Genomic DNA, 24,839 nt, shown 5'->3' on the forward strand with positions numbered 1-24,839 from the left:
GCACCGTTGGCGGGGGCGGGGAGGGGGGGGGGAAACAGAACAGAGAATGTAGGTGGCATGTGTGCCCACTCGGAGGTAGGGGCAGACAGCTGTGTGCGCACGGAGGAGGGAGCCTCTGCCTGATGAGCTGATCTCAAAGGCTTCACTGTCTGAAGGTCTGAACTGACGCTTCCAGAAAGCTAAGGGCTTTGGGCAGAAGAGGGAGGACCCTTCTGAGAGGGGGTGGACAGAGGCAAAGAAGATGTAAAACAACGTGGAATGTCTGGGCAGCACCAAGACCTACCTTGGAGCTGAAATAGAGATTGCAAAGGAGGGCAAGGAGATGGAGGGACCAAGCTGGAGGTGAGGCCAGAAAGTTGGGGTGCAGTCAGATTGAGAAGGACCCCGTGGGCTCCTCCTCTCTCTCACCTCTACTGAGAAGCTCCCCCCTCACTTCTGCCTCTCTCTTGGCCCCAGGCTCCTCTCCCTAGGTCCTCTTTGGGGGAGCCCCTGGCTTAGGGCCCCCTGCTTCCTTTTCCAGAGACTCCCCATCTTTCTGCTCTCTCCTTCATATATTGAAGGGTTTCCTGAACTCTTTCCCTTGGGGGTGTAGTGGTCTCCTCTATGCCTGAGCTGGGGATGGGTCCCTCACTGGAGAGCTGGGGGCAGGGTGGGGAGGATTGGAAGGTTTCCCACACCCAGAACATCACCCCAAGACAACTCAATAAAGTCACTTTTATTAATGCCCGTGGTCTTTTTCTTATTGTTCATTTCCTGGAACATTATGGCCTAGCATTGAGGAGGGGGGAGGTGTTGAGAGCTTCACCATCACCGCTATCACCCCTTAGGTGGTGGGTGCTCCTGCTGGGTTGGATGCCAACTCCTTTCTCCCTTCCTACCTGGCACTAGACACTCAGCTCCTGGCACTAGAGTCTCTCTGCTAGAAATGCCAGGGCCTATGAATTAATGATGACAAACGGGAAGGATGGGGAATGGAGGGGCCTGGAGGGAGGACGGGAAGAGGGCAATGTGTGGACATCGGTCATCGGCTAGCAGTCTCCAGCTTGCTGGAGGGGGCATAGGAAGCAAAGGGAGAGGAAGCTATTTCCCTCTTGCAATCTTTTCTCTCAGCGGGAGTCTGAGCAGGGGGCAGGAGAAACCAGATGTGCTCAAAGTTAGTGAAAGAATTCCTGGTGGGGAGGGAAGAGGGTGAAGACCAAGTTGGCTGAAGCAGGGGGCTGTATGAGATCCTATCACCCAACAGGCTTCGCAAGGGGCCCAACGGGATCAGCACACCCTGTCCCTTGCCCCCGTGCAGAGTGATCTGCCCACGTGGCCTCCAAGGAGGAAACAGCTGCTTTGGGAAAGCTTGTAGGAGCCCCAGTAGAAACTGAAGATAAGACCCACTGAACCAGGGTCCCCCAGCTTGGGGCAGAGCCTGGGGCAGACTGGGTGGCCACTCAAGGAGAAATCCATCCCCTCCCCTGGTCCCTCTGACCCATCCTGAACCCCTTGTCTCCTTTGCAGCCCCCCTCGCCACTCCTCCTCTCTCCACCCCTGAGGCTCCTCCCACCAACCCAAGGCTGAGCTCTGCTATCACCCAGGAAGCCTCAATTTGATTCGTGTCAGGAAAACCTGGGGCACCCCACCCATCCTCTTTTCTCAGGAGACACGGGCCTCCCCACTTCAGGGGTGGGGGAAGGAATAGGGTGTGGGGAGGTTCAGGCTGCAGCCTTGACCGTCCACCCCAGCCACACCCTGGCCTGGGCCTTGGAATCCTGGCCCCTCCCTATCAAACCCTCCATCAGTCCCTCCCCGGCCACTCACAGAGTCTGCCCCACTCGGCTCACCCACCCCCTCCTGGAATCAGGCTGGACCGTGTCTCGCTGGGTTCTGGGAAACAGACTGCATAGATCTGTGGAGGTGGAAGGGTGGGGAACAGGTGGGGCCCTGTGCCTCTACCATTGGTGCCCATTCCTAGAGGCTCACTAGACTCCCTGTCATCCTGAGCAGCAGAGACCAAACCTTTAAGGTCTGCAGAGCGTTAGTTCCCCCACCCTGACACTTATCCCCAAATCTCAGCGGTGAGCTCAGGATGGGACAGGGGCACTGGGTAATAAACATCCCACCAGTTACCCGCTTGGGTCCCCTCTGGCTCAAATTCCTTCCCCTCTGTGGAGCAAGGACGGGAGGAAAGCAGGAGGGAGAGCAAGTAGGAACTTGGGGAGGTGGCAGGAGAGATGCTTCATTGGCTCCCACCCCAGGGAAAGACCCCTTCATCCCAGCCAGTTGGGGTCCCTGAGTCAGAACTTGGTGGGAGGGGGGCTTCAGAGGCTGCAGCTCCAACTCAGCCCATCACAGGAGACTGGACAGAGCAAGGCCTTCACAGACTCAGAGATGCACCCACCTGGAACAACAGTCACTGAACCCCTAAGCCCTTTCCTCAGTGCCCTGACCTGCGGGTTGTACTTGCCCACTGGGCAAGCTGTCAGGTGCCAAGAGAGCCCAGCCACAAGCCTGGCCCAGCTCTGAGCAAGAACCCGGGAGGCCTGAGGCAGACCCCGGCTTGTCTTCCCCACGCGGCATCCTGGAGCCAGCAGACTGTGTGTAAAGGTGGGAAGAAAGAAGTCCCTCGCCCTAGCTGGTTTGGTTCAGTGAATAGAGCATCGGCCTATGGGCTGAAGGGTCCTGGGTTCGGTTCCGTGCAAGGGCACATGCCTGGGTCGTGGGCTTGATCCCCAGGAGGGGGTGTGCAGGAGGCAGGTGATCAATGATTCTCTCTCATCATTGATGTTTCTACCTCTCCCTCTCTCCCCCTCTCTCTCTCTGTGAAATCAATAAAAAAAAAATATTTTTGAAAAAAGAAAGAAGTCCCTCAGTCAGCCCTTCTACCACCAGCGTCTTCCTGCCCTATGAAGTAGTGGAAAAAGCAGCAGACACTGCCCTCAGGGAGCCCAGCCCCTAAGTCGGAGTGGCAGCGACCTGAACTAACTCTCAGGGAACTCCCACGCTAATGGAGTAAACAGCTTTCTTTCTCTTTGGAGCTTTGAACCTAATGAGACCCAGACATACCCCAGACACAGAGACTAAAGCACCTACAAAGTCGTTCTCCACAAGAGGAAGTGAACAGAGAGCAAACCGAGTACCAGGGAGCTGAGGAGGCAGCTCAGCCTCCCCACCTGGCTGCTCCACCCTTCCTGCCTTGGGTTCAACACGCAGACATTTCGGGTGCAGCGCTGAGCTCTCCTACAGCGTGAGGGATGTCAGCATCAAAACCGGCAGCAACTCGGGCAGCTTATCCCACGGGGAGGGACAGTGCCTCCCCGTTAGACTACGGGGAGTTCCAACTAGAAACGGGTTTACTTCGTCTCCCTGGGACTCTCTCCTGCCTAGGAGGAGCGTTGCCCCCAGTCAGGACTGCAGCAAACAAAGCAGAGCAAGGCGTCCACGCTGCCAAAAGAGCCGCCGCCACAGGTCCACTCATTCCTTCGAAAAACAATGAGTTCCTACTATGTGTCAGACACTGCAGACACAAAGATGAGAAAGTCATGGTGCCCATCCTCGGGGACCTGCAGGTGAGTGCATCAGGGATGACAGCCAGGGTGACAAGCTGTGCACAGGGGCCACCTGAGCCCAGAAAGGTCGTCTGAAGCAAACACCGACTAAGGCCCATGTACTTTGTTCACAGGAACACTTACTCAGAACCTATTTATTTTACCAATTTTTAAAAATCTTACTTTACATAGAGTTCTAATAACTTTGAAACTATGGTTTCCTGCCTACAGCAAGTTAGAAGCAATACATCTGAAGCAGCAAAAAGTAGATTAAAGACAGTCAGAATAACAGCAGTGAGAAACCACAACCTGACAGCAGGCAGGGACGTTATTAAAAGTATTTACAAAAAGCATTGCAGCCTTGGCCAGTTTGGTGCAGCAGATAGGGCGTCGGCTTGCGGACTGCAGGGTCCTGGGTTCGATTCTGGTCAAGGGCATACGCCTGGGTTGCAGACTCGATCCCCTGGGGAGGGGTACGTGAGGGAGGGCACAGGACCCCAAGCCCCAGAAGGGGTCTCTGTGCGGGGCTCACTGGGTGCAGTCACGTCGAGCCGGTGGAGTGAGGAGGGTCCTGGTCACCACTGTCCTGTCCTGAGCCGGCCCCCACCCCCCGGGAGCACATGAAGTGTCTGGCGCTGCAGGCTGAGGTGGAGGAGCTGCTGGCGCTGAAGGGCCTGACCTGGGAATGGTGCACCTCTAAGGAAAGGACTGGACGCTGCGGGGCTGGAGGACACAGTGGGGGCGGGGCCCTGGCGGAGTGATGAGAGTTCAGGAGAAGGCTGTCCGGTTGACCTTAGGGCTGTGGAGGCCAGAGGAGGGACTTAGGCGGCTGCGGGACAGACCGGGATTGCATGGGGTGAACTTGGGGAGGTCGGGGGCGGGGCTAAAGTGATGGGGGACAGACAGTGAGCGCTGGAGGCGGGGCGCGGGTGGTGATGACAGGACTAAGGGAGCTAGGGGCGGGGCTTAAGACGGCTGGGGGCGGGGCTGGGGCGGGTGTGGCTGGATGGGGCGTGGCCGACCTCCTAGTCCGCTCCAAGGAGTCTTCTTTAGGCTCAGGGAGAGACTGGACCTCTTCCCTAAGGGAGTCCCCACTCCGAACGGGGAGACCTGCTCCCCCTCTGCCAGGGAGCCCCTTTTCTCTAACTGCAGGAGTAGCTAGCTGATCACTCCTCATCTCTCTGCCAAGTGGGTTAGGCCCTAGATCTAGTGGTTCATGGAGTCCGAGGGGTGCGGCCGGGGACTCAGTCCTCCAATGGCTGCGGGAGTTCCAGGAAACTCAATCTCGTACTGGCTGGATACGTCCGCTACCTGCCGGGGGCTCTCCGTGGTGGGGTGAGGAGTGGGCATGGGGTCGGTCCCTGATGGGACTAATGGGTTAGGCCCAATGGTAACAAGCAGGACCTGCAACATAATCTACGGGTTCCCAGCGCCAGATGAAAATACAGGGCTCCTTGTTTAAAAAGTACTAAGAATTATTCAACATTAAACCAAGCATGGGGCCATGTGCAACTTGACAGGTTGCAGGCCCGTGAAGCTGGCTCTCATACCAAGCTACAGGCAGAGTGAATCAGCGTCCAAACCCCGTCGTCCCCTCCTCCAAGGAAAAGGCAAGAGGGGCAAGCCCACCTCTTCCACATCTATTTTTCCTAAAAGAAAGAGGAGACATCTTTCAAGGAATCTTCTCTCATTCTCTCCCAGAGTATTAAGAGTGAATCTGCTGCCCCCTCCCACACACACACATGCACACATACGTGTTAGTTCCAGCTCCCAGAGCTGCATTACAATCCCCTGCCCACCAGAGGGAGAGTATGCCCTTGCCCCTCCTGCTGTCTCCTTCTCTTTACCCACCGCAGAGCTGAACGAGGAGCAACAGCAGTTGCTTGCCATGTCCATGAGAAAGGGTTCCTTCCCCAACCGACAGAGCGGGTGAGGCGTCTGAGGGTCGAAGGATGACAACGATGGTAAAACTGAGTGCGACCACTAGAGGGGGTGCGGGAGCTCACCCAGCTCCGCTTCCTCCAGATGAGCACTCTGGCCAGAGACAGAAGGTACTTCTCCAGGGCCACGCTGCAGGCTCCTAGCAGAGCTCTCTCCAGAGACTCGGGTCTCCAGATTCTTAATCCGTGCTCATTTCTGCTCGACTCTAGAACTAATGGGCAGAGAGGTCAAGGATGGGGGGCAGGGGCTGAAATTTACATTTTTACTGCAGAACACCTCTGAAGTTGGCGGCTCCCCCCGCAGATGCAAAGCATCCTGTGACATTTATTCTCTGCTGTCCAGATGGAGGCCATCCTGGATGAGAATTTCTTCCAGGGGAGGCAGTGCGCTTCTGTCTTCACTTCAAGCTGGTCAGAGGCTTCTGGGGCGAGAAGCTGAAGGTGACCCAGGCCCTGGAGGGACTCTGCAGCCTTGACACACAAGGGGATGGACCCCTCTCTATGGGGGTGCTGATGCCTTGTGATCACTCTGGGACTGCTGTGCCACCCTCTCCTTCCTTCAGGGACTAGGCAACAGCACCTGGCTATCCCCAACCAGGGCTAGGGGAAGCAGAGTGGAGCTTGGCACCGGCCTGGGGGAGATGGCGAAATGGGGAGGCACTTCAGCTCCAAGAGCTGTTGGAGGCAGAGCTTCAAAAGCTCCATCTGGGACCCCGTCTCTCTAACAAGGATCGGGGGGGGGGGGCTTTGTCCTAGCAGAAGAGCCTCGCAATCACAGCCCAGGAGCAAAGCCATGGAGTGGACAGGAGCGCCAACCCCTGCTCCAGCCGCATCTGCAGGAGGATAGCAGTGGAGGGCTGGGCGCTGACATCGTGGGGGTTGATGCTGAGTTTGACATGCTTCGAGCTGAACAGGTATGTTTATCACTTCAGTTCTTCAGCACAACTTCGAGCTGAGTCAGTGTCACAGACACTGAACAGTGTCTGCTCAGCAAGGAGTCTGGAGATATCATGGGCTCCAATTTAGGGAGAAATCTCAACGTTTTTTAAGGGATAAGAAAGGAGTCTGAGGGTTTTACTCTGCTCAGAAAAGAAGTTCATTCATGGAAGGAGAGCTCACAATATGCAGTCTGCACCCCAAAACTTCCAGCCTCCCATGGGAAATGTAAAATTCAACGACCTTGGGAGTATTCTTCCTGCCTCTCCACCAGACAGTCACCCCTCCATTCCAGCCTGTTTTCCTTTCTCGCTATTTCACCTTCTTCTACTCAGAGAAGATACAGAAGTATGTCTGTGCTAAGGGTAACTCCCCCCCCAAATACTCCAGCCATCCCACATCCTGCAAGTGGGCTCCATATCTTACAGGCACGTTCCTGAACCTTCTCCCCATCACTGCCAGCTTCTTCTTGTTCTTGCCAGGATTAGTTCCTTCCACCCTCCTGAACTCCAGTAGACTACCCCCCTCTCTTTCCTCTTTGGCTCCTTGCTGAGCAGAAAATCAACAGTAATAAAAAGGAAAAAGGGTAAGGAAGTAATGTCGTCCCAATATCGATGTCTGTCTGCGGCGTCTGCAGAGCACTCTGTGGGTCACTCTGGGAGACATTCAGGTTCCCAGAGAACGGCTGGCTGGGGCGTCCTCCCCTAAGTCAATTCCCTGACTGGATCCCCATCGCCTAGCAACCACACCCAAACCAAAAGCTTCGAGTGCACTTCAGGGGTGATTATCGACCATTACCTCCCTTGATTGACCACCAGAGGGAGAAAGAGAGCAAGCCTGCCACCTGATCAGCACCTTGCACCACCACCTCAGTAAGTCACTTTTAATGGACTTGAAGAGTTCTTACGTATTAGTCAAACTTAAACATCTTCCAGCACAATTTAAAATATGTCCCAGCCCTGGCGGTGTGGCTCAGTTGCTGGAGTGACGTCCCATGCACCAAAAGGTCACTGGTTCAATTTTCCGTCAGGGCACATGCCTGGGTTGAGGGCTTGATTCCCAGTGGGGGATGTGCAGGAGGTAGCCGATCAATGCTTCTCTCCTTCTCTCTCTTTTCTCCCTTCATTTCTCTCCCTCTCTTTTCTTCTCTCTCTAAAATCAATAAAACATATTTTTAAAAAATATGTCCCCAGATTCCCTGGAACATAAACCAGCATCTTAAGAACCCTAAAGGGATTCTGTGGACTTGCCCTAAGACTATGGGCGGGGTGGGAGGTGGGGGGCGGAGGGGGGGTGTTATAAAAAGACAGGGCAACCCGGATGGGTGGGAGAAGCAGCACAGGGGCAGACCTGACATGGATACTTTTATCCCAAAAGCACAAGACCTTTAACCTGGCTGACCCCACAAGCCCATATTTTTTTCTCTCTGCCTTGAACCCTTCAAGCCTCCTGCTTGGAACACCATTAGGCAATTTGAGGAATGGTTCAATGTGTCAGAGGTGGGGTGGGGACAGGACGAAGAGAATGAGGACAAGCCTGGTAGAGTTCAGCATGAATGAAGGCAAGAGAAAGAAAAGGAGCAAAACTTCTGGGGCAGAGGAAAGAGAGCTGGGGTCTACCTCAGAGAGAGCAGATACATGTGTGGCTTCTTGAAACCACTGTTCTCTAGCCCTTTGGAAGTAGAGCTGGACTGGAAATCTTGGCCTGCAGCCAGCGGGAGGAGAGTGGACACTGGGGGAAAAAATTCCCAAAAGTCTGACTGAGGCAATGGTGGGCTGGTGAGAGGGTTGAGAGTGGGCTGCCTACTCTGGAGCTGACTAAGGGATGGGAAACTGCACAGCCCAGGACTATATACATCAATGCACTGATCAGGAGATATAGCCCTGGCCGGTGTGGCTCAGTTGCTTGAGCGCCATTCCATGCACTGAGAGGTCACTGGTTCAATTCCCGGCCAGGGCACTTGTCTGGATTGAGGGCTCGATCCCCAATAGGGGGAGTGCCGGAGGCAGCCCATCGATGTTTTTCTCTTTATTCCTCTCTTTCTCTAAAATAAAAACATAATTTTTTAAAAAGAGAGATACAGAGAGGAAGAAGCGAAAATCCAGGAAAACACAGAGATGGGTAGGATATTATACACACAACACATTTCTACATACATGTGCAGGTGTGAAAGGGGCCGAATGACAGCCTTCCTACATGTCCAAACTCCTACCTGCCTCTCCTCGGGGGGAGGGATGTGAGGTTAAGGTCATGGTTAGGGCTACGGAAGGAGGAAGTATTAGAGAAGGGCCTGAGAGGAGGGGGAGCAAAATGACCGGGGTCAGGGACCAGAGACCCAGCAGGGGCCCGTGCTTGTTCGGTGTAAGATACAGAGAAAAGAGATTTGGGAGGAGCTGCCATACTGAAGGAGTCTTTGGGACAGAGGTGGATAAGTACGTTTTTAGGGAGTTTTATGGAGTGTGATGTGGTCTAATCTCCCCATTCACCACCATCCCCTCAAGAAAACCTCCAGGAAAGACCTAACTTACTCCTCGTGGCTTTCAAGGTTGCATTTCATTTTTGGTGAGTGATGCTGAGGAGAGCCTCCAGCTGAGCGCACAGATGCTCAGTTGTAGTCAGGTGACCCGCTCACAGACATGGACACACAGCCCAGTGCGCCAGGAGCCTGGCCCGTAGGCGTCATCTAGAGACCTCCCCAGGTGTGTAAGTTCCCCTTTAAAATTCCTTCCTGGCGGGGATTCAAGGTAAGAGCAAGACTTGAGTGACCGATGGTGAGACATCTAAATTCTCACAGCAGACACCACGTTTTGGGTTTTCCGCTAACTCCATATGCCTCTGCCTATAAGTGTGTGTGTATGTGTATATACAGTGTTGCATGAGGAGCAGAGATGCTGAACACAGAAAAACAGAAAACCAACTCTGCCTACACAGACATATGCTTCTAGCAGCGCCGTAGATACGCGTATGTAACTAAAACAAATGGAGTTAGGGAGCAATAGGCGGGCTGACTGGCAGGAAGATGGAGGCCGCTTACAGCTGCTCCGCTTACGCTGGAATCTGTAAACACAGGATTTCGTATCCACTTATCAGACCCCAAGGGCTCATCATAAATCCTGGATGCTTCCTGATGACCGTGATGATGACAGAACAGAGATGCCCTCCCTCATCTCTCTCTCTCTCTCTCTCTCTCTCTCTCTCACACACACACACACACACACACACACACACACACACCAACTTCCACTGCTTTTCTCCCAAAGGTGCCGTCTTTCCTCTCCTCTCAGCCCATTAAGCTGACCTTCAGTTGCCACCTCTCCCCCCACCCACGCTGGCACCTGCCTGGGGCCTGGGGCAGGACACATGTGGAACAGGTTGATGCTGTTCTCCCAGAAGTGGAGCGGGAGAGGGGTGGGGTCACTGGGGCAGGCCTACATCCTTCCCTCCACAGACACATAAAGCAGCAGCCTGTCCTGGTGAGGGACAGTCACTCTCTTGACCCACAGACCAAGTGAGCCCCGGGCCCTCACCCCGGACCCAGCTGCCCGACAGGACCTAGCACCACTCGCTGGTAAGAGCTTGATGACAGTGGAGAAGGCAGGGGCTGTTCGAGGGATGGACAAGGACAGGGGTGGGTCAAGAAGGGCCGAGGAGTCCCCGAGAGCCCAATAGGGTTGGTATCCTGATTGGCCTTGGGGAGCGAAGGGAGCCTGTGAGCACCTCTCTGGTGAGGAGACTGCAGCCGTCCGAGCCCCTCCCAGGGAAGTCTGGCTGGCCCGGGAGTTTGCCCTGCCCCATCCTGGCCCTCCTAGGAGTGAGGAGAGCTCATGGGGCTGGCAGAACAGCCCATACATCTGTGCACTGCCTCCTGCTTCCATGATTCTCCGAAGTGCCTACAGGGGAGGTGAAGCAATTCCCGGCCAGCTGGTATAGCCTCTTCCACCCACGGGGATAATTTGGCTCTGCCAGCTGGCTGCCCAGCCAGTGCACCTGGACTTGAACCTCAAAGACAGACACCTAAGAGTAGGAACCTCAGGCTCTTGCAGGCCCCCCATTCTTTAGGGCCCTTTCACCTCAGCTTGTGTCTCCCAGGGCCACATTCATCCATTAGTTCATTCACTCTTTCTGCACACATACGCCAAGCTCCAAGTCTGTGCCAGGCACTGTGCCTGGTGCTGATGCTGCTGAGATGACTAACAGCCATTTCCTTCCCTCTGGGAGGTCACAGTAGAGTAGGTCAGAGAGTCCGGTGAACAGATCATAACAACATGAGGTTGCAGGTGTTTCAGAAGGACACCTGCTTTGGGGACATGGGGTGGAGTCACTAGCTGTCTGAAAGGATGAGGGGAGAGATCACAGAGGAGGTGACCCAAATTAACTCTTAAAGGCTGGCTAGTGACTCTAGGTTAGAAGGGAGGGATTGTAAGCAGAAGGAGAACCAAGGCAAAGAGCAGTGAGATGCCTGGATCTGCTGGGCAGGCCCCGGAGGGCAGTGGCTCCCACACCCAGGAGCCAGGAGGAGGGCATCGGGAGGTAAGGGTACAGGGAAGTGACTCCAACCCCCCAAACAGGACACCTGCCTCCCCAGGCTCTCAGCGCCAGTGGTGGCTGCCTCCATCCCCTGGCATCCCTGGTCCTGGCTGTCACTCTTCTCTGAGAAGATGGGGTAGGCACAGCTTTGTGAGAAGAGCTTGACTGCCATCACTGATGAAACGCTCCGGCCAGGCTGCAAGTTTGTGAATAAAATGTGTGTGGGTTGAGATGAGTCCTGGACAGAGAAAGGGCAGGGCTGGCTTCTCTAGCCAGACAGTGGCTCTGGGCAAGCTGCCTCAGCTCTCGAGGGCTCCCTTCCTCGTCATAAAATGAAGAATCCTTTGACATTCCAAGAATCCAGGCATCTCTCTGCAGGGGCCTTCCCATGGCCTGGTCTCCCAACTTGTCACTCTCTGTCTCCCCCCCCTCCCACTCCCCAGAGACAATGACCATGTTTGAAAATGTCACCCGGGCCCTGACCAGACAGCTAAACCCTCGAGGGGATCTGACACCCCTGGACAGCCTCATAGACTTCAAGCGCTTCCACCCCTTCTGCCTGGTGCTGAGGAAACGGAAGAGCACGCTCTTCTGGGGCGCCCGGTACCTGCGCACCGACTACACCCTCCTGGACGTGCTGGAACCCGGCAGCTGCCCCTCAAGTAAGCCTCGGGCGTGGGGTTGGGGACTGAGGGAGGGGGCTCAGGCATGAGCCCACGAGGACCCGAAGCTCCCTCTACCCAGATGTGGTTAGGTGTCATCTAGCCCAAAGTGCTCACGGGAGGTGGGGGACGGCGGGTCGATGCCTCTCGGCCCAGCCCCTTTCATCTTCTCCCTCCTGCAGATCCAACAGACTCGGGGAACTTTGCCTTTAAGAATATGCTGGATGCCCGAGTGGAGGGACAGGTGGACGTGCCAAGGACAGTCAAGGTGACGGGGACTGCGGGGCTGTCTCGGAGCAGCACCTTGGAGGTCCAGACACTCAGTGTGGCTCCCAAGGCCCTGGAGGCCTTGCACCAGGAGAGGTGAGAGCTGGCAGGGAGGGGGCTACCAGGATGGGGTAGGGTGTTGCATGGAAAGGGTGCCTTGGTCCCAGAGTTAAAGGGGAACTCTTAAAGATGATGCTCTGGCCGATGGGTGCCTCCAGGCCACTTTCGAACCACTCCCCTGTCCTTCCACTGCCTCTGGTACCACCTCCCCCCACCCCCACCCCCATCACACACATAGGAGGATGAGTGTATTCACATGAACTTGCTCTATGACCTTGGAAAAATCATTTCTGCTCTTGGGACCTCGGTTTTGTTTCCTGAAAAATGATGGGGTTGGATGGAAATCTCAAGGGTCCCTTCCTACCCTAAGACTATGAAATACACTTTAAAAGAAAAGGGCCTTAACTGCTCCGCACTGCAGCTTGAGCCAGCAGTCTGCTCTCATAAATTACCTCAAGCCTGGCCCCCACACACTCAGGGCAGCCCTTGGGATTGCTACCTCAGCAGCACAAGGGGTGTGGCAGATGCCATACTGATGCTGGGCACCTCAGATGTTTGCTTTGACAGGGGAACTGACTTTTAAGTAGTTAAGTAGTGGTTGAAAGAAGCAGGTGAAGGCTTGGGAGGCAGGAAGGAAGGACTGGGGCGCTTGAGAAATCATCCAGTAAAATGTATAAAGCTTCACTAAGTGCAAAGCACCCTACTAGGTGCTGGGGTGCACTAGAACATCTTGGTCCAAGAACCTGAGATCTAGGAGTGTGAGAAGAGTGTGTAACAGTAACTAGACTTCAAGGCAAGAAGTGGTGAGTGCCATAGGAGGGGTTTGTCTGAGTTTTGTGGCAGGTCAGGGGGACTTCTAGCTGGGGAAATGAGGACAGAGTTCACAGGGGACGCAGTCCATGATCTAGGCCTTGAAAGACAAGTAGAAATTGGACATCCAGGGCCGAGAGAAGGGCATTGGTAAGGCACGTGGGTGAGAAATCGCAAAACTTATAGGGACCACAAAGAGGTATGAGTGGAGCAAAGGGAGGTTAGGGTGGGCCCGGAACATGCAGGAACCCGGTGTCTGCTCAAGGAGATGCAACTATCCCATAGGCACCAGAGAGACCCTGGCGATGCTCTCATGTATGTCATGATCAGTCCAACCAGATGGAGGAAGAGTGTTAGTTAGTGCACAAGAGGCAGGGGTTTGAAGCAGCTGAAGCAGGCAGACCAGGCAAGGCGCTGTCCCACTGTCCATCAGGGATGTAACGTGAGGACCTGAGCTGGGAGACGCAGTCAGAACAAGAGGGAGGAATGGCTGCCAGGCCCCTGGGGCAGCAGAACGGACTAGACCTGCCGACTGACTCCAGGGGAAGGGAGTGGGCTTGTCAAAGACGACGCTGATCTAGATCTAACGTACAGTGTGAGGACTATAGTTAATAATCCTATACTGTTTCCTGGAAATTTGTAAAAGTAGATTGCAGGTGCTCTCACCACACACACACACAAAAGGTAACCGTGAGATGGGTATGTTAATTAGACTACAATAATCATTTCTCTATGTATAACAAAACGTGTTGTACACCTTAAATATATACATGATTTTTATTGAAATAAATAAATATATAAGAATAAAAACCCCAAGATGACTTTGATATTTGACCCAAGTAATGACATTAATAAAGACAGGAAGACCAAGCTTAGAAGTGTATTTGGAGAGAAAGATTGTGGATGTTTTGAGTTCGTGTCTCCACTGAGACAACAGGTGAGAGTGGTCAACAGGTACTTGGAGTGACTATAGTTAACCACACTGTACAGTGGGGCCTTGACTTACGAGTGTCCCGACTAACAAGTTTTTCGAGATACGAGCCGTCTCTCGGCCGATTTTTTGCTTTGAGTTGCGAGCTAAAATTCGGGTTATGAGCCAGCTTCAGATACCCCACCGCTAGTTGGCGCAGCGAACGTCACAGTGAACGCCACAACATCAGCCCAGCACCACGTGTCTCACTCGTTCACTTTAAGATTTGACATAGGAGTAATTTGAGTTACGAGCTCCGTCACGGAACGAATTAAACTCGTAAGTCAAGGCCTCACTGTATTCTATATTTGAAAGTTGCTAGAGAGAGTAGATCGTAAAAGAGTTCTCATCACAAGAAAAAAATATTTGTAATTACGTGTGGTGATGGATGTTAACTAAACTCATCGTGGTAATCACTTCTCAATATATACATATATAAAATCATGATGTTATGCAGCTAAAACTAGTACAGTGTTATATGTCAGCAAGACCTCAATTTTTATAAATGTTAATGGTATTTGAAAATGAGGGTCTGGAGTTCAGGAGAGAAGTCAAGAGATAAATACATACGTGGTGATCAGCCACACAAAGGTTACAACTATAGGAATGGGGTGGGAGTTCAGAGAGCAGAGAACTGAGAACAGAATCTTAGGCAACATAACATTTTAGGGCAAATGTGATGCAGACAGAATGGATAGGATTTAGAAGCAGAAAGACAGGAGCAGAACCGGGGCGGCACCAGGTGATCAGAAGCCAGAAGACAGCATCTCGAGGGGTGTGAGGGGTGGGGGGTTGGGGGGGTTGGACAGCAGGGCCCAATGTTGCTCCAAGTTAGGAAAGGTCTTTGAGTTTGTTAAGTGGGAAGTCGTTGTGACTTCAGTTGAGGAGTAGAAACAGAAGCCAAAGCATAAAGAATTTTGGCGAAGGCGGGGAGGAAGTAAAGACAGTGGGTATAGGCATACCTTTTGATATATTTGCCAATGAAGTGAAGGAAAGAAACAATGGCAATGGGAGGGAGTAGCAAGATCAAAGGACATGTTTCTATGTGTAAGCAAGTAGAGAGGGAAACTGGTGTTAACAGCAGGAGAGGGGATAAGAGATGGAGAGAAAGGACCCTGGAGGAGATGGACAGAGCTAGGAACAGGGAGGAAAGGGAAGGGAGTCCACCCCAGGGCCAAGGAATAAAGGAGAAAGAAGCAACCATGAGGCCCTGTCCCGGGCCAGATGACTGCCAGTCTCTCTCAGCACCTGGAGGCAGGTGTCATTATCCTCACTTTATAGATGAGGCCACTGAGACTCAGAGGAGCTGCCCTGCTATAAGCGGGGATCTGGGTTTCAACCTCGGGCTTTCCTCCAAGTCCTCACTCTCTCCCTGACATGACACTGCTATGCCTAGCACCTGGGAACGACAGAAGAAAAGGGAAGCCAGGGCCCGGGCAGGGAGAAGCTCCGGACGATTCCCTTATGTCTCTCCTGCCACAGGAAGCTGGAAGCGGAGCACCCGTTCCTGAAAGAGATGCGAGATCGAGGGGAGAACCTGTATGTGGTGATGGAGGTGGTGGAGACTGTGCAGGAGGTCACTCTAGAGAGAGCCGGCAAGGCAGAGGGCGTCTTCTCCCTCCCTTTCTTCGCCCCATTGGGGCTACAGGTTTGGTTCATACACACACACACACACACACACACACACACACATACACACACACACACACACTCTCTTAGATTGACTTTGCCCCATCAGTGCCCAACCAGGACACTATCAAGGACCCATTCTTTCTCCCTGCTCTTCAAGATCCAGTCCCCTGCTGGCCCGACACGAATCCTGCCTCTGGTCAATAGCACCCAGTGTGGCGGGTCCCTGTGCCACATGCCACAGGGATCTGTCAGAGAAGGGGAAACTCACAGTCATGGTATATCCTCATGGTGCTCCCCATCTACACAGAGACATCCTTGTTCTCAGTCTCATGGAGGAGACACATAGGTTGGAAAATTCCATGTAAAGAAGTAATGTTCTGGATACCTCTGTCTATTTTGTATAAATATTCAAGGGATGAGTTGGAACTGGGAGTAGGAGTTAGTCATGGAAGGTTTCTTGAAGGAGGTGAGCAAGGGACAGATTGCAAAGAGGAAGAAGGAACCAAGGCCTGGATGGAAGTCCCAAGGTGGGACAGGGATGCACAGGCAGGTGATGGAGCAGGTCTGCCCAGTTCCTTCCTGTGTCTGAGCCAGGAAGGGAGACGCAGATCATGAGTGGGGTGACCTGTGGAAATGAGCAGAGGAGCTGTGAAGCCCACTCCAGGTAGAAAGGCAACCAGGGACACCAGTGAAGGGTTCCCAACTTCTTGTCTCCCCAGAGGCCCTCAAACTGGCCCTTCACTTGCACCCTCACCCCCCACTTCCAATGTCTCATACTCAGGATCTCTGCAGATTCACAAATCCTCACTGTCCAATCCTAGGGATCCATCAACCACAAGGAGGCGGTAACCATCCCCAAGGGCTGCATCCTGGCCTTTCGAGTGAGACAGCTGATGGTCAAAGGGGAGAATGAGTGGGGTGAGTAGACACCAGCGTGTTCTCCCCTCAAGACAAGAATGACCTGCACTGATACTAAGACGTCCTGGCCCCCTCTTGTGGCAATGTCAGGGAATTAGTGAACGAGAGTGTTGTGTGGTGGTCCAACGTCAAGGAACAGAACAGCAGGGGCTGCCCTGGAGAGAGACAGTGAAGGGACTCCTGGTTCTGAGCATCTCCTGTGTGCTAGGCACTGCGTCAGCTTCGGGGGAGAGGGCACAGAGAGCAATCAGCCTCAAGGAGCCTGTGGCCAGTGGAGGAAACAGACCCAGACACCAGTACTCGAATGCAAGAGAGAGAATACTGTTATCACCACAGGGAAGGACTGACAGAGGGGAAAGGATTCCTTCTAGCAAGAGGGGGAGGAGCCGAAGATGCAGCGAGGCATTTGAGGGCAGGCTCCCAGCCCTCCGTAGAGCCCATAGACGTGAGACTAGAGAAAGAAGGGGGGGCGGGGCAGCTGTCTAAGGTCCCTGCTCTCCTCTCTTGCTCCTTACAGAGATCCCACATATCTGCAATGATAACATGCAGACCCTTCCCTCCTGGAGGTAAGTGAGATTGCTTTTTTGGCTCCCCACCCTTCTGCCCGGCCCCTGACATTACCTGCTAAAGACTGTGCCCTTGAATAGCACACACACACCAAAACCCCCCTGGTTTTGTTTCCCCTAAAAATATCTATTCTGAACTCTAGGAAAGACAGACAAAGGCCTATGAGTACCACCCAAGAGGGATAGAGAAACAGAGACTGGAAGGCACACTTGGAAGCAGAAATAAGACGGAGACAGTGTGTGTTCTCAGAGTGTGGGCAGACTGAGCTAACATAGTCTCAGTGTGGGGTGGGGTGTGTGTGTGTGTGTGTGTGATTTTTTAAAATATATTTTTATTGATTTCAGAGAGGAAGGGAGAGGGAGAGAGAGAGGGATATAGAAACATCAATGATGAGAACCATTGATGGGCTGCCTCCTGCACACCCCCAACTGGGGATCTAGCCCACAACCCAGGCTATGCCCTGACCGGGAACTGAACTGTGACCTCCTGGTTCATAGGTCGACACTCAACCATTGAGCCACGCTGGCCAGCTGGCATGGCTCTGTGTGTTTTTATAATGATCACTGATGAAGCTGCCTTGACAACTGCTCTAGATCAAAAGGCATGAGTAGGTTTTATGCTGACACATGTGCATTGTTTCTGTCTTCAGGAAAGCCAGAAGAGGAGAAGCTCATCCGTAAGTGTTCCCTGCCATTTCACTGTAATTTTTTTGACTCAGAATTTTAAAACTCCAGTTGTTGTTTTATTTCCTTCTCCGTGGGACTGACAGGGAGCATGGCAGGGCACATCTCAGCAAGCAACTGTCCCTGACACGTGGCAGAAATTCCAATAGCTTAGGGACAAGCAGTGGAAAGGGAAAGTCTGTACATGAGATGCCCAGGTGGTCTGATGCCTTGGACCGGACCGCTGTCCTCGAGGGCCTTGGTAGCTCTAACCTGTCACACACACACCTCTGCAACTCCACCCACCGCCCAGCACCTGGGGCGGAAGCAGCTGAGTCAGTGTTGACAGCTCAATCCAGCTGCCATTTTCCCATTGCATTAGCTTTTCTCCTGACCCGGCCCTGCCTCCCACGAATGGGGCAAGAGTCTCCTTAAACTGGCTGGTTATCCTAACCCCCTATCAAACCTCATCGCCTGGCTGGGTACCCTAACCCCCCATCAATGTTTCATCGCCTGGGTATGGCTATGTTTGGGAGGATTACATTCTTATCATTGTTTTTTGTTTCTCCTCCAGTCATCCAGGCATCCGATGTTGGTAAGGAATTTTCTGAGTTTCTCCCAAGACTTTGGTGTGGGAGAAGCACTGGGGTGGAGGGAGGGGGAGACAAGTCCCAGGTCGTGGGGATTGGCGCCACTGCCAGGAAGCCAATCTCTCCAAAGCGGGCTGGACATACTCCTAGGAGGCCAGGTCCCTACAGGGTCAGGCCAAGGTTCAAGCCAACCCTGATCCACTCACCTCCCTGGCTATAGACCCACCCACGGATCTCAGGAGCAGTCCCATCTCGGCCTTCACTCCGTCACCAATCATTCTTCTTTGCCAACTAACTCAGGAGAAGGGGGAATAGACCTTCCTTCTCAACTTTTAGCCAGTCTTAGAGAAAGGGAAGTCACTTGTCTGCTGCTCCCTGGTGGGGCCTGGGAGCTCAGGGGGAATGACTAAGGCTTAGATGGTACTGTGGGTCCTGGGCCCCTCCTCACCCCTAACAGCCTCCCCCCAACATACACACATACGCATCTCAAGTCAGGGCTAATGGATAACTTCATAATTTCGTTCCTTGGTCAAGAAAAACAAGAGGCCAGGCTAAGGCTGGGAGGAGAGCACGGGGACCTGCGAGGGGTGTGAAGGGAGAACGCTGACTGAGCGGGGAGGGTGCCAGGTGGAGAGCCGCCTGTTTGCCACGGTTACTGTCCCCACAGGGGGAGATGCATGAAGACTTCAAGACACTAAAAGAAGAGATTCAACGAGAGACCCAAGAAGTGGAGAAGCTGAGTCACGTGGGACAAAGCTCCTTGCTCACGGCCCTCAGCAAACTTTTAGGAAAGAAAAAGGAGCTACAAGACCTGGAGCTCACGGTGAGGTCCCAGTGGAAGTGTGTGGGGGGAGGGGGGTTGGGAGAAGGTGCAGCTGGGGGGGGGGCGGGGGCTGACACCTGGCAGAGGTGATCAGGGGCCAGGGGACGCGACAGCGGATGCCTTCCCCAAGCTGGCCAGGTGCCCCCGGCTGCCCTGGTGCCTCTGGAGAAGGACAGTGCTGTTTCCTCCAAGGCACATGCTCCTTCCTGATGGACAGGGGAGGCAGCAGGCCAGCAGGCCCTCTCTTGGAAGGGGCCGGAACTTTCCTTTCCAGGATGCAAGGCTCAGGAACCAAGGAACCTAAGTCAGTCCAATATTTTCAGGACTTGATACCTTGAAAAAGAAATCTGGAAATCGGACAAAGTTGACACATGTCCAGGGATTATGTGCCAGACACCGTGCTGGGCCCCTTCCTCGTGTTATCTTACTCACCCACCTTTCCTCACAGCTTGAAGGGGCTCTAGACAAAGGACATGAAGTGACGCTGGAGGCACTCCCAAAAGATGTCCTCATATCCAAGGAGGTGATGGGCGCCATCCTCTACTTCCTGGGAGCCCTAACAGGTAAGGAAGGAATAAGGCCTTCATTTATACACCCTTTTGGTGATAGGAATGAATCACTGAGTGAATTCCCAAATGTTTGAATGAATGAATCAGTAAATGAATGAATGCCAGGCAAATTATAGCAAATGAAGTAGCTTATATCTACATTTTTAAAAATTGGTCTCATGCCTAAGGATTCACTTGGTCACCTTGGATAGTCTGAGAAGATGGCCTAGTCTTGCTAACAGGGGTTGGCATAACATATAGATAATCTCATCACATGTTATCGATATTCGTTAGCTTTCATTTCAGGGGGTAACATCCTCTGATCTTGCCCCCTGAATTCTCGTCTTCGCTCTGCAGGAAACATTCCCCCACTTAAAAGAATTCTCTGGTCCTTCAGGTATAAGCTGAGATGTTTGTTCTCTTAAGAAGTCTGCCATCAAATGCCAAGACCAAAGCAGACCCCTGAGCTATGGCTCCCCTCACACTGTGTGCTGTATTTGCGTGTCCCTTGGTTTTTCTCCACTAGAATGCAGGTTCCTTGAGTGAAGGGAGTACATTTTTACCGAACATACTCAGCAAAGGTGCCTGGCCCAGAGCAGGCGTTCAGCTGTGGGTGGCTGGATGAATGAATGGATGCTGAAGTCTGGAAGGGTACCCACGTGGAGTCTGTACTCCCTATGCACCACCAACACACATCTCTTCCTCTGCCCTTTTCTTCAGAGTTAAGTGAAGCCCAACAGAAGCTGCTGGTGAAATCCATGGAGAAGAAGATCCTGCCTGTGCAACTAAAACTTGTGAGAAGAAGCAGCAGACACGGGGGAGAGGCGGGAGGGAGTCAGCCAGAACCAGGGAAAAGAGACAAATGCAGCCTCATGACAGAACCATCCTGGAGTCTTCTCCCAGCACCTCATGACCCTTCTCATTTCTCTCCGTTTCTTCCTTTTTGCTATTTCACAACTAGAGATAGAAGAGTAGACGTCTGGGTGATAATCTGGGTTTTTTAGCCTGATCGTGGGAGGAGAGACAGAACACTCTGTTTTTGCTTAGTCCTAGCCAAGTGATGTGAACACATCTTTTAATGTCTCTGAGTAAAATGGGGCTAAAAATAAATGAGCTGCCCTCTGTACAGGGTTGTTAAAAGCTCCAGATGGGCCCTGGCCAGTGTGGCTCAGTTGGTTGGAGCTGGAGCGTTGTCCCACACACCAAAAGGTGGCGGGTTCGATCCCCGATCAGGGCACATTGAGGTCAGGGCACTTCAATTGATGTTTCTCTCTCTCCCTGCCTCTCTCTAAAATCAATGTTTAAAAAAAGGCCCAGGTGGAGTTGTAATGTAATGTAATGAAAAGAGTTATAATAAGAGAAAGGTAGGCATCTTTGTGGTTTTTATGAGTTAGGAGAAAGGAAAGGAGGTTTCCAGTTCTTTCTTTTCATGCTGTTTTGGTTCCTTCCAGGTGGAGAGCACAATGGAACAGAATTTCCTGCAGGACAAAGAGGGTGTTTTTCCCCTGCAATCTAACCTGCTCTCCTCCCTTGGGGAAGAAGAACTGATCCTCACAGAGGCCCTCGTGGGGCTGAGCGGCCTGGAAGTGCAGAGATCGGGCCCCCAGTACACGTGGGACCCAGACACCCTCCCCCACCTCTGTGCCCTTTACGCTGGCCTCTCCTTCCTGCAGCTGCTGACCAAGGCCTCCTAACTCGCCTTTTCCATCTGCTTCCTGCTTCCCTAATGCCTCCCCCACCTCACTGTGCTATGTCCTTAACATCCAAGGGCATTTCATAGCCACCAGGCTGAGGATGATGGAAACCCGAGCTGATCCCCCACGATAACCAATTTCCACTTGACCAACTCTATCTCCTCCTGCCCCTGTAGTGCTGCTACCCGCTGAGCTCATCCGCTGATGCTTAAGTCCTCTGAGAGTAGAAACACAATTTTAAAAATTATAAACCATTTCAGCAAAACAAAAATTAATTAATTTCCTATCCCAATCCCTCAATCTTGTGCTTTTAAAAATCAAGCTTCACTGGAATTCATGGAAAATATTTCACTTTGGATGAAATGTCTTTGGTGTTTTCTTTAAAGAATCTATCATAAGGAAATTCTTAACTCATGTCAGAAAAGAAAATAGACATTATCACACTACATATAGATCATATGTACATGAATACTATTACACTGTCCTCAGGCCAGCTGGCAAGTACTCAGAGAAGAACTATGAGGCTACAGAATGTGGAATCTAGATTCTAAAGAGAGAATATCATCAAAGCAGCGTGTCTTCATAGAGGAGCCTTTGGAGCCCCCTGGACTTGGGTTAAGGGACTGGGAAAGGCAAAAACCTAGAGATACATTGTACAAACCCAAAACAGGAGTAAGACAACTTTCAAGTTTATTGGATAAAAATGCAGATAGATCCTGGCCAGGTAGCTCAGTTGGTTAGAGCACTGTCCCAATATGCCAAGGTTGTGGGTTCAATCCCTAGTCAGGGCACATACAAGAATCAATGAATGAATGAATGAACAACAAATGGGTGTTTCTCTCTCTCCCTCTCTCTAAAAATAAATAACTTTAAAATGCAAATAGGTGTTTAAAAAAAAGATACCTGCCTGGCCAGTGTGGCTCAGTGGTTGAGCATTGACCTCTGAACCAGAAGGTTGAGGTTTGATTCCTGGTCAAGGCACATGCCCAGGTTGCGGGCTTGATCTCCAGTGGGGAGCATACAGGAGGCAGCTGATCCATGATTCCCTCTCATCATTGATGTTTCTCTCTTTCTCTCCCTCTCCCTTCCTCTCTGAAATCAATATATATATTGACCAAAAACTTTTTTAAAAGAAATTGTGCTATTCTTTTCTGATTTCACCTTTTCCTCTTCTGCTCTCAGTTCAGGGTGGTTGTGGTAGGAGGTGATATGGGTGGACTTGCATATGGACTTGCTAACATGGATATTACAATCTCATAAAACTGCTAGATTTATACCTTCCTCCTCTGCCTGAAACTTGGTTTTACTATCTTTCACCAATCCCTTTTAAAATGGTTTTATGGGTGGAATAATTTCTCCAAGGTTTTTGGCCCCAGGAGTCAAACTCTTCCCCTTCTTAGCCACCCCTTGCCTTGATTAGTTCCCTCACTCACCAAGAATTCATGACCAACTGCCAAAGACTTTGTGTTAAGCCATCCTCCCCCATTCTGGGGCATCTTCTAAGGCCTCACTCTATTGCTCAAGAACATACTGAGTAGTTATCTGCTGACTTGATTGTTCTAATCTTATGAAGTAAACATAATAAAGAGGTGAGCTCACACCCTAACTATCCAGAAGGGTAACTTCGTAAAGATGAACAACAAAGCTCACCTGTTTTCTTCCTTTGCCATTCTCGCCCACCTTCAGTTACAGATATGGCGTTATGAAGAGGCTTTAATGAGTTTATTCCAGTGATGACTCAAAAGTCCTGTTATCCATTCCCGAGCCCTACGGGGAAGGGGGATAGTTAGGGAAGAATTGGTCAAGGCATGTTCCCTAAAACTGGAGCACACATTTTTCCATTTAGCAAGTGGCTGTTTAGTGCATGAGCTACTTGGTACAAAAGTATGAAAAGGGTGTGGTAAAGCCCTGGTCAGGTAGCTCAGTTGGTTAGAGCATTGTCTGGATACACCAAGGTTGCAGGTTTGATCCTTGGTCAGGGCACATACAAGAATCAACCAATCTTCTATATATATAAAAGGCTAACATGCTAAGTGTCCCTCCCACCGTCCGACTGGTCACTATGACACACACTGACCACCAGGGGGCAGATGCTCAATGCAGGAGCTGCCGAGCTGCAGTGACTTGGCAGCGGAGGTTCTTGGGTGATGCACCCCGAAACCAGAGAGGAGGGAACCCGATTCCTCGCAGGCCGTGAGATTCCACCTTCAGCCGTGGGCTATGTTGTTGCTGGGGCACTGTCGGCCCCGATCTGGTTTGCTGCACTCTTGGGTTTGCGTTCCACACCCTGAACGACAGCAACTTTGTAGAGTGCCCTCTCGCACTCTGGGACCTCTTGGGGGATGTCGGAGAGCTGGTTTTGGCCCAATCCCCGCAGGCCAGGACAAGGGACTCTACCTGCTGGAGGGACCTCGCTCACTCCGCAGACACTGGGGAGGGATCCGGGCAGTTGGCTCCAGGGTGTGTCTGGCCGCTCTCGCCCAGTCCTGCCCGGCCAGCCACCTTCTAATTAATTTCCTTTCAATGTGCACAAATCTGTGCACCAGGTCATTAGTAAATGCATAAATAAGTGGAACAACAAATTGATGTTTCTCTTTCTCCCTTCCTCTTTCTCTCTAAAATCAATCAATACTTTTAAAAAATTTAAATAATTTTTTTCTATATACATAAATTTAAAGGAGAAGATAGTGAAAACATATTCTCTGTCTTCTAGGACCTTACAAGATAGCTAGACTGTCTTGGAGGGTCTGACCTGGTCTAAAACTCAGGACCTCCGTTTATGAAGGAGATAAAAGTTCCAAGAGGGTAGCAAGTTGTTGTTTTGTCTTAAGAAATTAGAACACACATCCACCTCCTGCAGAATCACTGAACGATTCCTTTGTAAAATAAGTGGACAGAACTTCTGATCCAATTTCCTTCCCCTGGGGGAGTCTCAGGCTCTCCGGTACACCATTATTCTGCTCCCTATTTCACTACAGTGTCTGTCTGGATGCCTACAGGCGCCCCAAAGGACTCCCTGAAGCCTCTGCCAGGAGGGGCTTCCAGCCTCTTTCCTTCACAACACACGGCAGCCGGAGCACAGCCTCCAGCAGACCGCTTTCTGCAGCTATGCGTTACCACGGCGACCCCAATGCACTAGCCCCGGGCCATACAGAGTGGACCCCTACACTTCATTACACTGGAGTGACTGTACGCAAACGCGCTCTACGCCCACCCACCCTCCCAGGCTGCAGGGGTTTTATGCCTCATTTTCAGCGTTAGCTAAAAACCTGATCAGGAAGGCTGGATTCCATGGTTCGGTTTTATTTTAAGCCCAACAGCCTAGCTCCACCTCCCTCGTTCGCAGCTTTTCCTCCCTTGCGCGGGACGCACTGGGCAGCCGTTGAACGTGAGCCTCGTGGGTCTGGAAGGCGACTCAGCAGCGGGCAAACCCGGAGAGTTTGGGCCGAAACCGTCCCGGCGCCTCGTGACGTCATCACGCCCTGCGCTCCGGCGGGGCCTACGCACTCCGCGCTAGTTGAGGCGCCGAGTCCGATGAAACCCAGTTTGGAGCCTGTGGGGACCTCTCGTGGACAAGCACAGAAATGCACTCCGGAGGAAGATAGAAGAAAATCAACATTTAAATACTGCCAAGCAAGCGCCACAAACCCCAACAGGCTCCTCCCCTCCGCTCCCTCGAAGATCCGCCCCCATCCTGCGC

The 24,839-nt window shown here is 52.2% G+C and overlaps 1 protein-coding gene and 1 long non-coding RNA gene across 2 annotated transcripts; one reads left to right on the plus strand and one right to left on the minus strand.

Annotated features, from left to right (window-relative positions):
* Positions 1-9,863: 9,863 nt before the first annotated feature.
* GSDMA (gasdermin A) lies at positions 9,864-21,955 on the plus strand. Its single transcript, XM_023764339.1, is given in 13 exon segments — positions 9,864-9,977; positions 11,380-11,598; positions 11,781-11,961; positions 15,188-15,353; positions 16,159-16,255; positions 16,773-16,825; positions 17,477-17,498; positions 18,059-18,075; positions 18,160-18,162; positions 18,742-18,897; positions 19,346-19,460; positions 20,166-20,239; positions 20,897-21,955. Coding segments are annotated over 12 exon segments (1,341 nt in total). The 5' UTR covers positions 9,864-9,977; positions 11,380-11,384; the 3' UTR covers positions 21,140-21,955.
* Positions 19,331-24,774, minus strand: LOC106699172. Its single transcript, XR_002832129.1, has 3 exons — positions 24,409-24,774; positions 22,790-22,906; positions 19,331-19,453 (listed from the first exon to the last, which is right to left on the minus strand). It is a non-coding gene; the product is annotated as an uncharacterized LOC106699172 (long non-coding RNA).
* Between the last annotated feature and the right edge of the window lie 65 nt (positions 24,775-24,839).

The sequence above is a fragment of the Myotis lucifugus genome, unplaced genomic scaffold (assembly GCF_000147115.1).
Source record: "Myotis lucifugus unplaced genomic scaffold, Myoluc2.0 scaffold_329, whole genome shotgun sequence".
In the NCBI taxonomy this organism is placed as follows: domain Eukaryota; kingdom Metazoa; phylum Chordata; class Mammalia; order Chiroptera; family Vespertilionidae; genus Myotis; species Myotis lucifugus.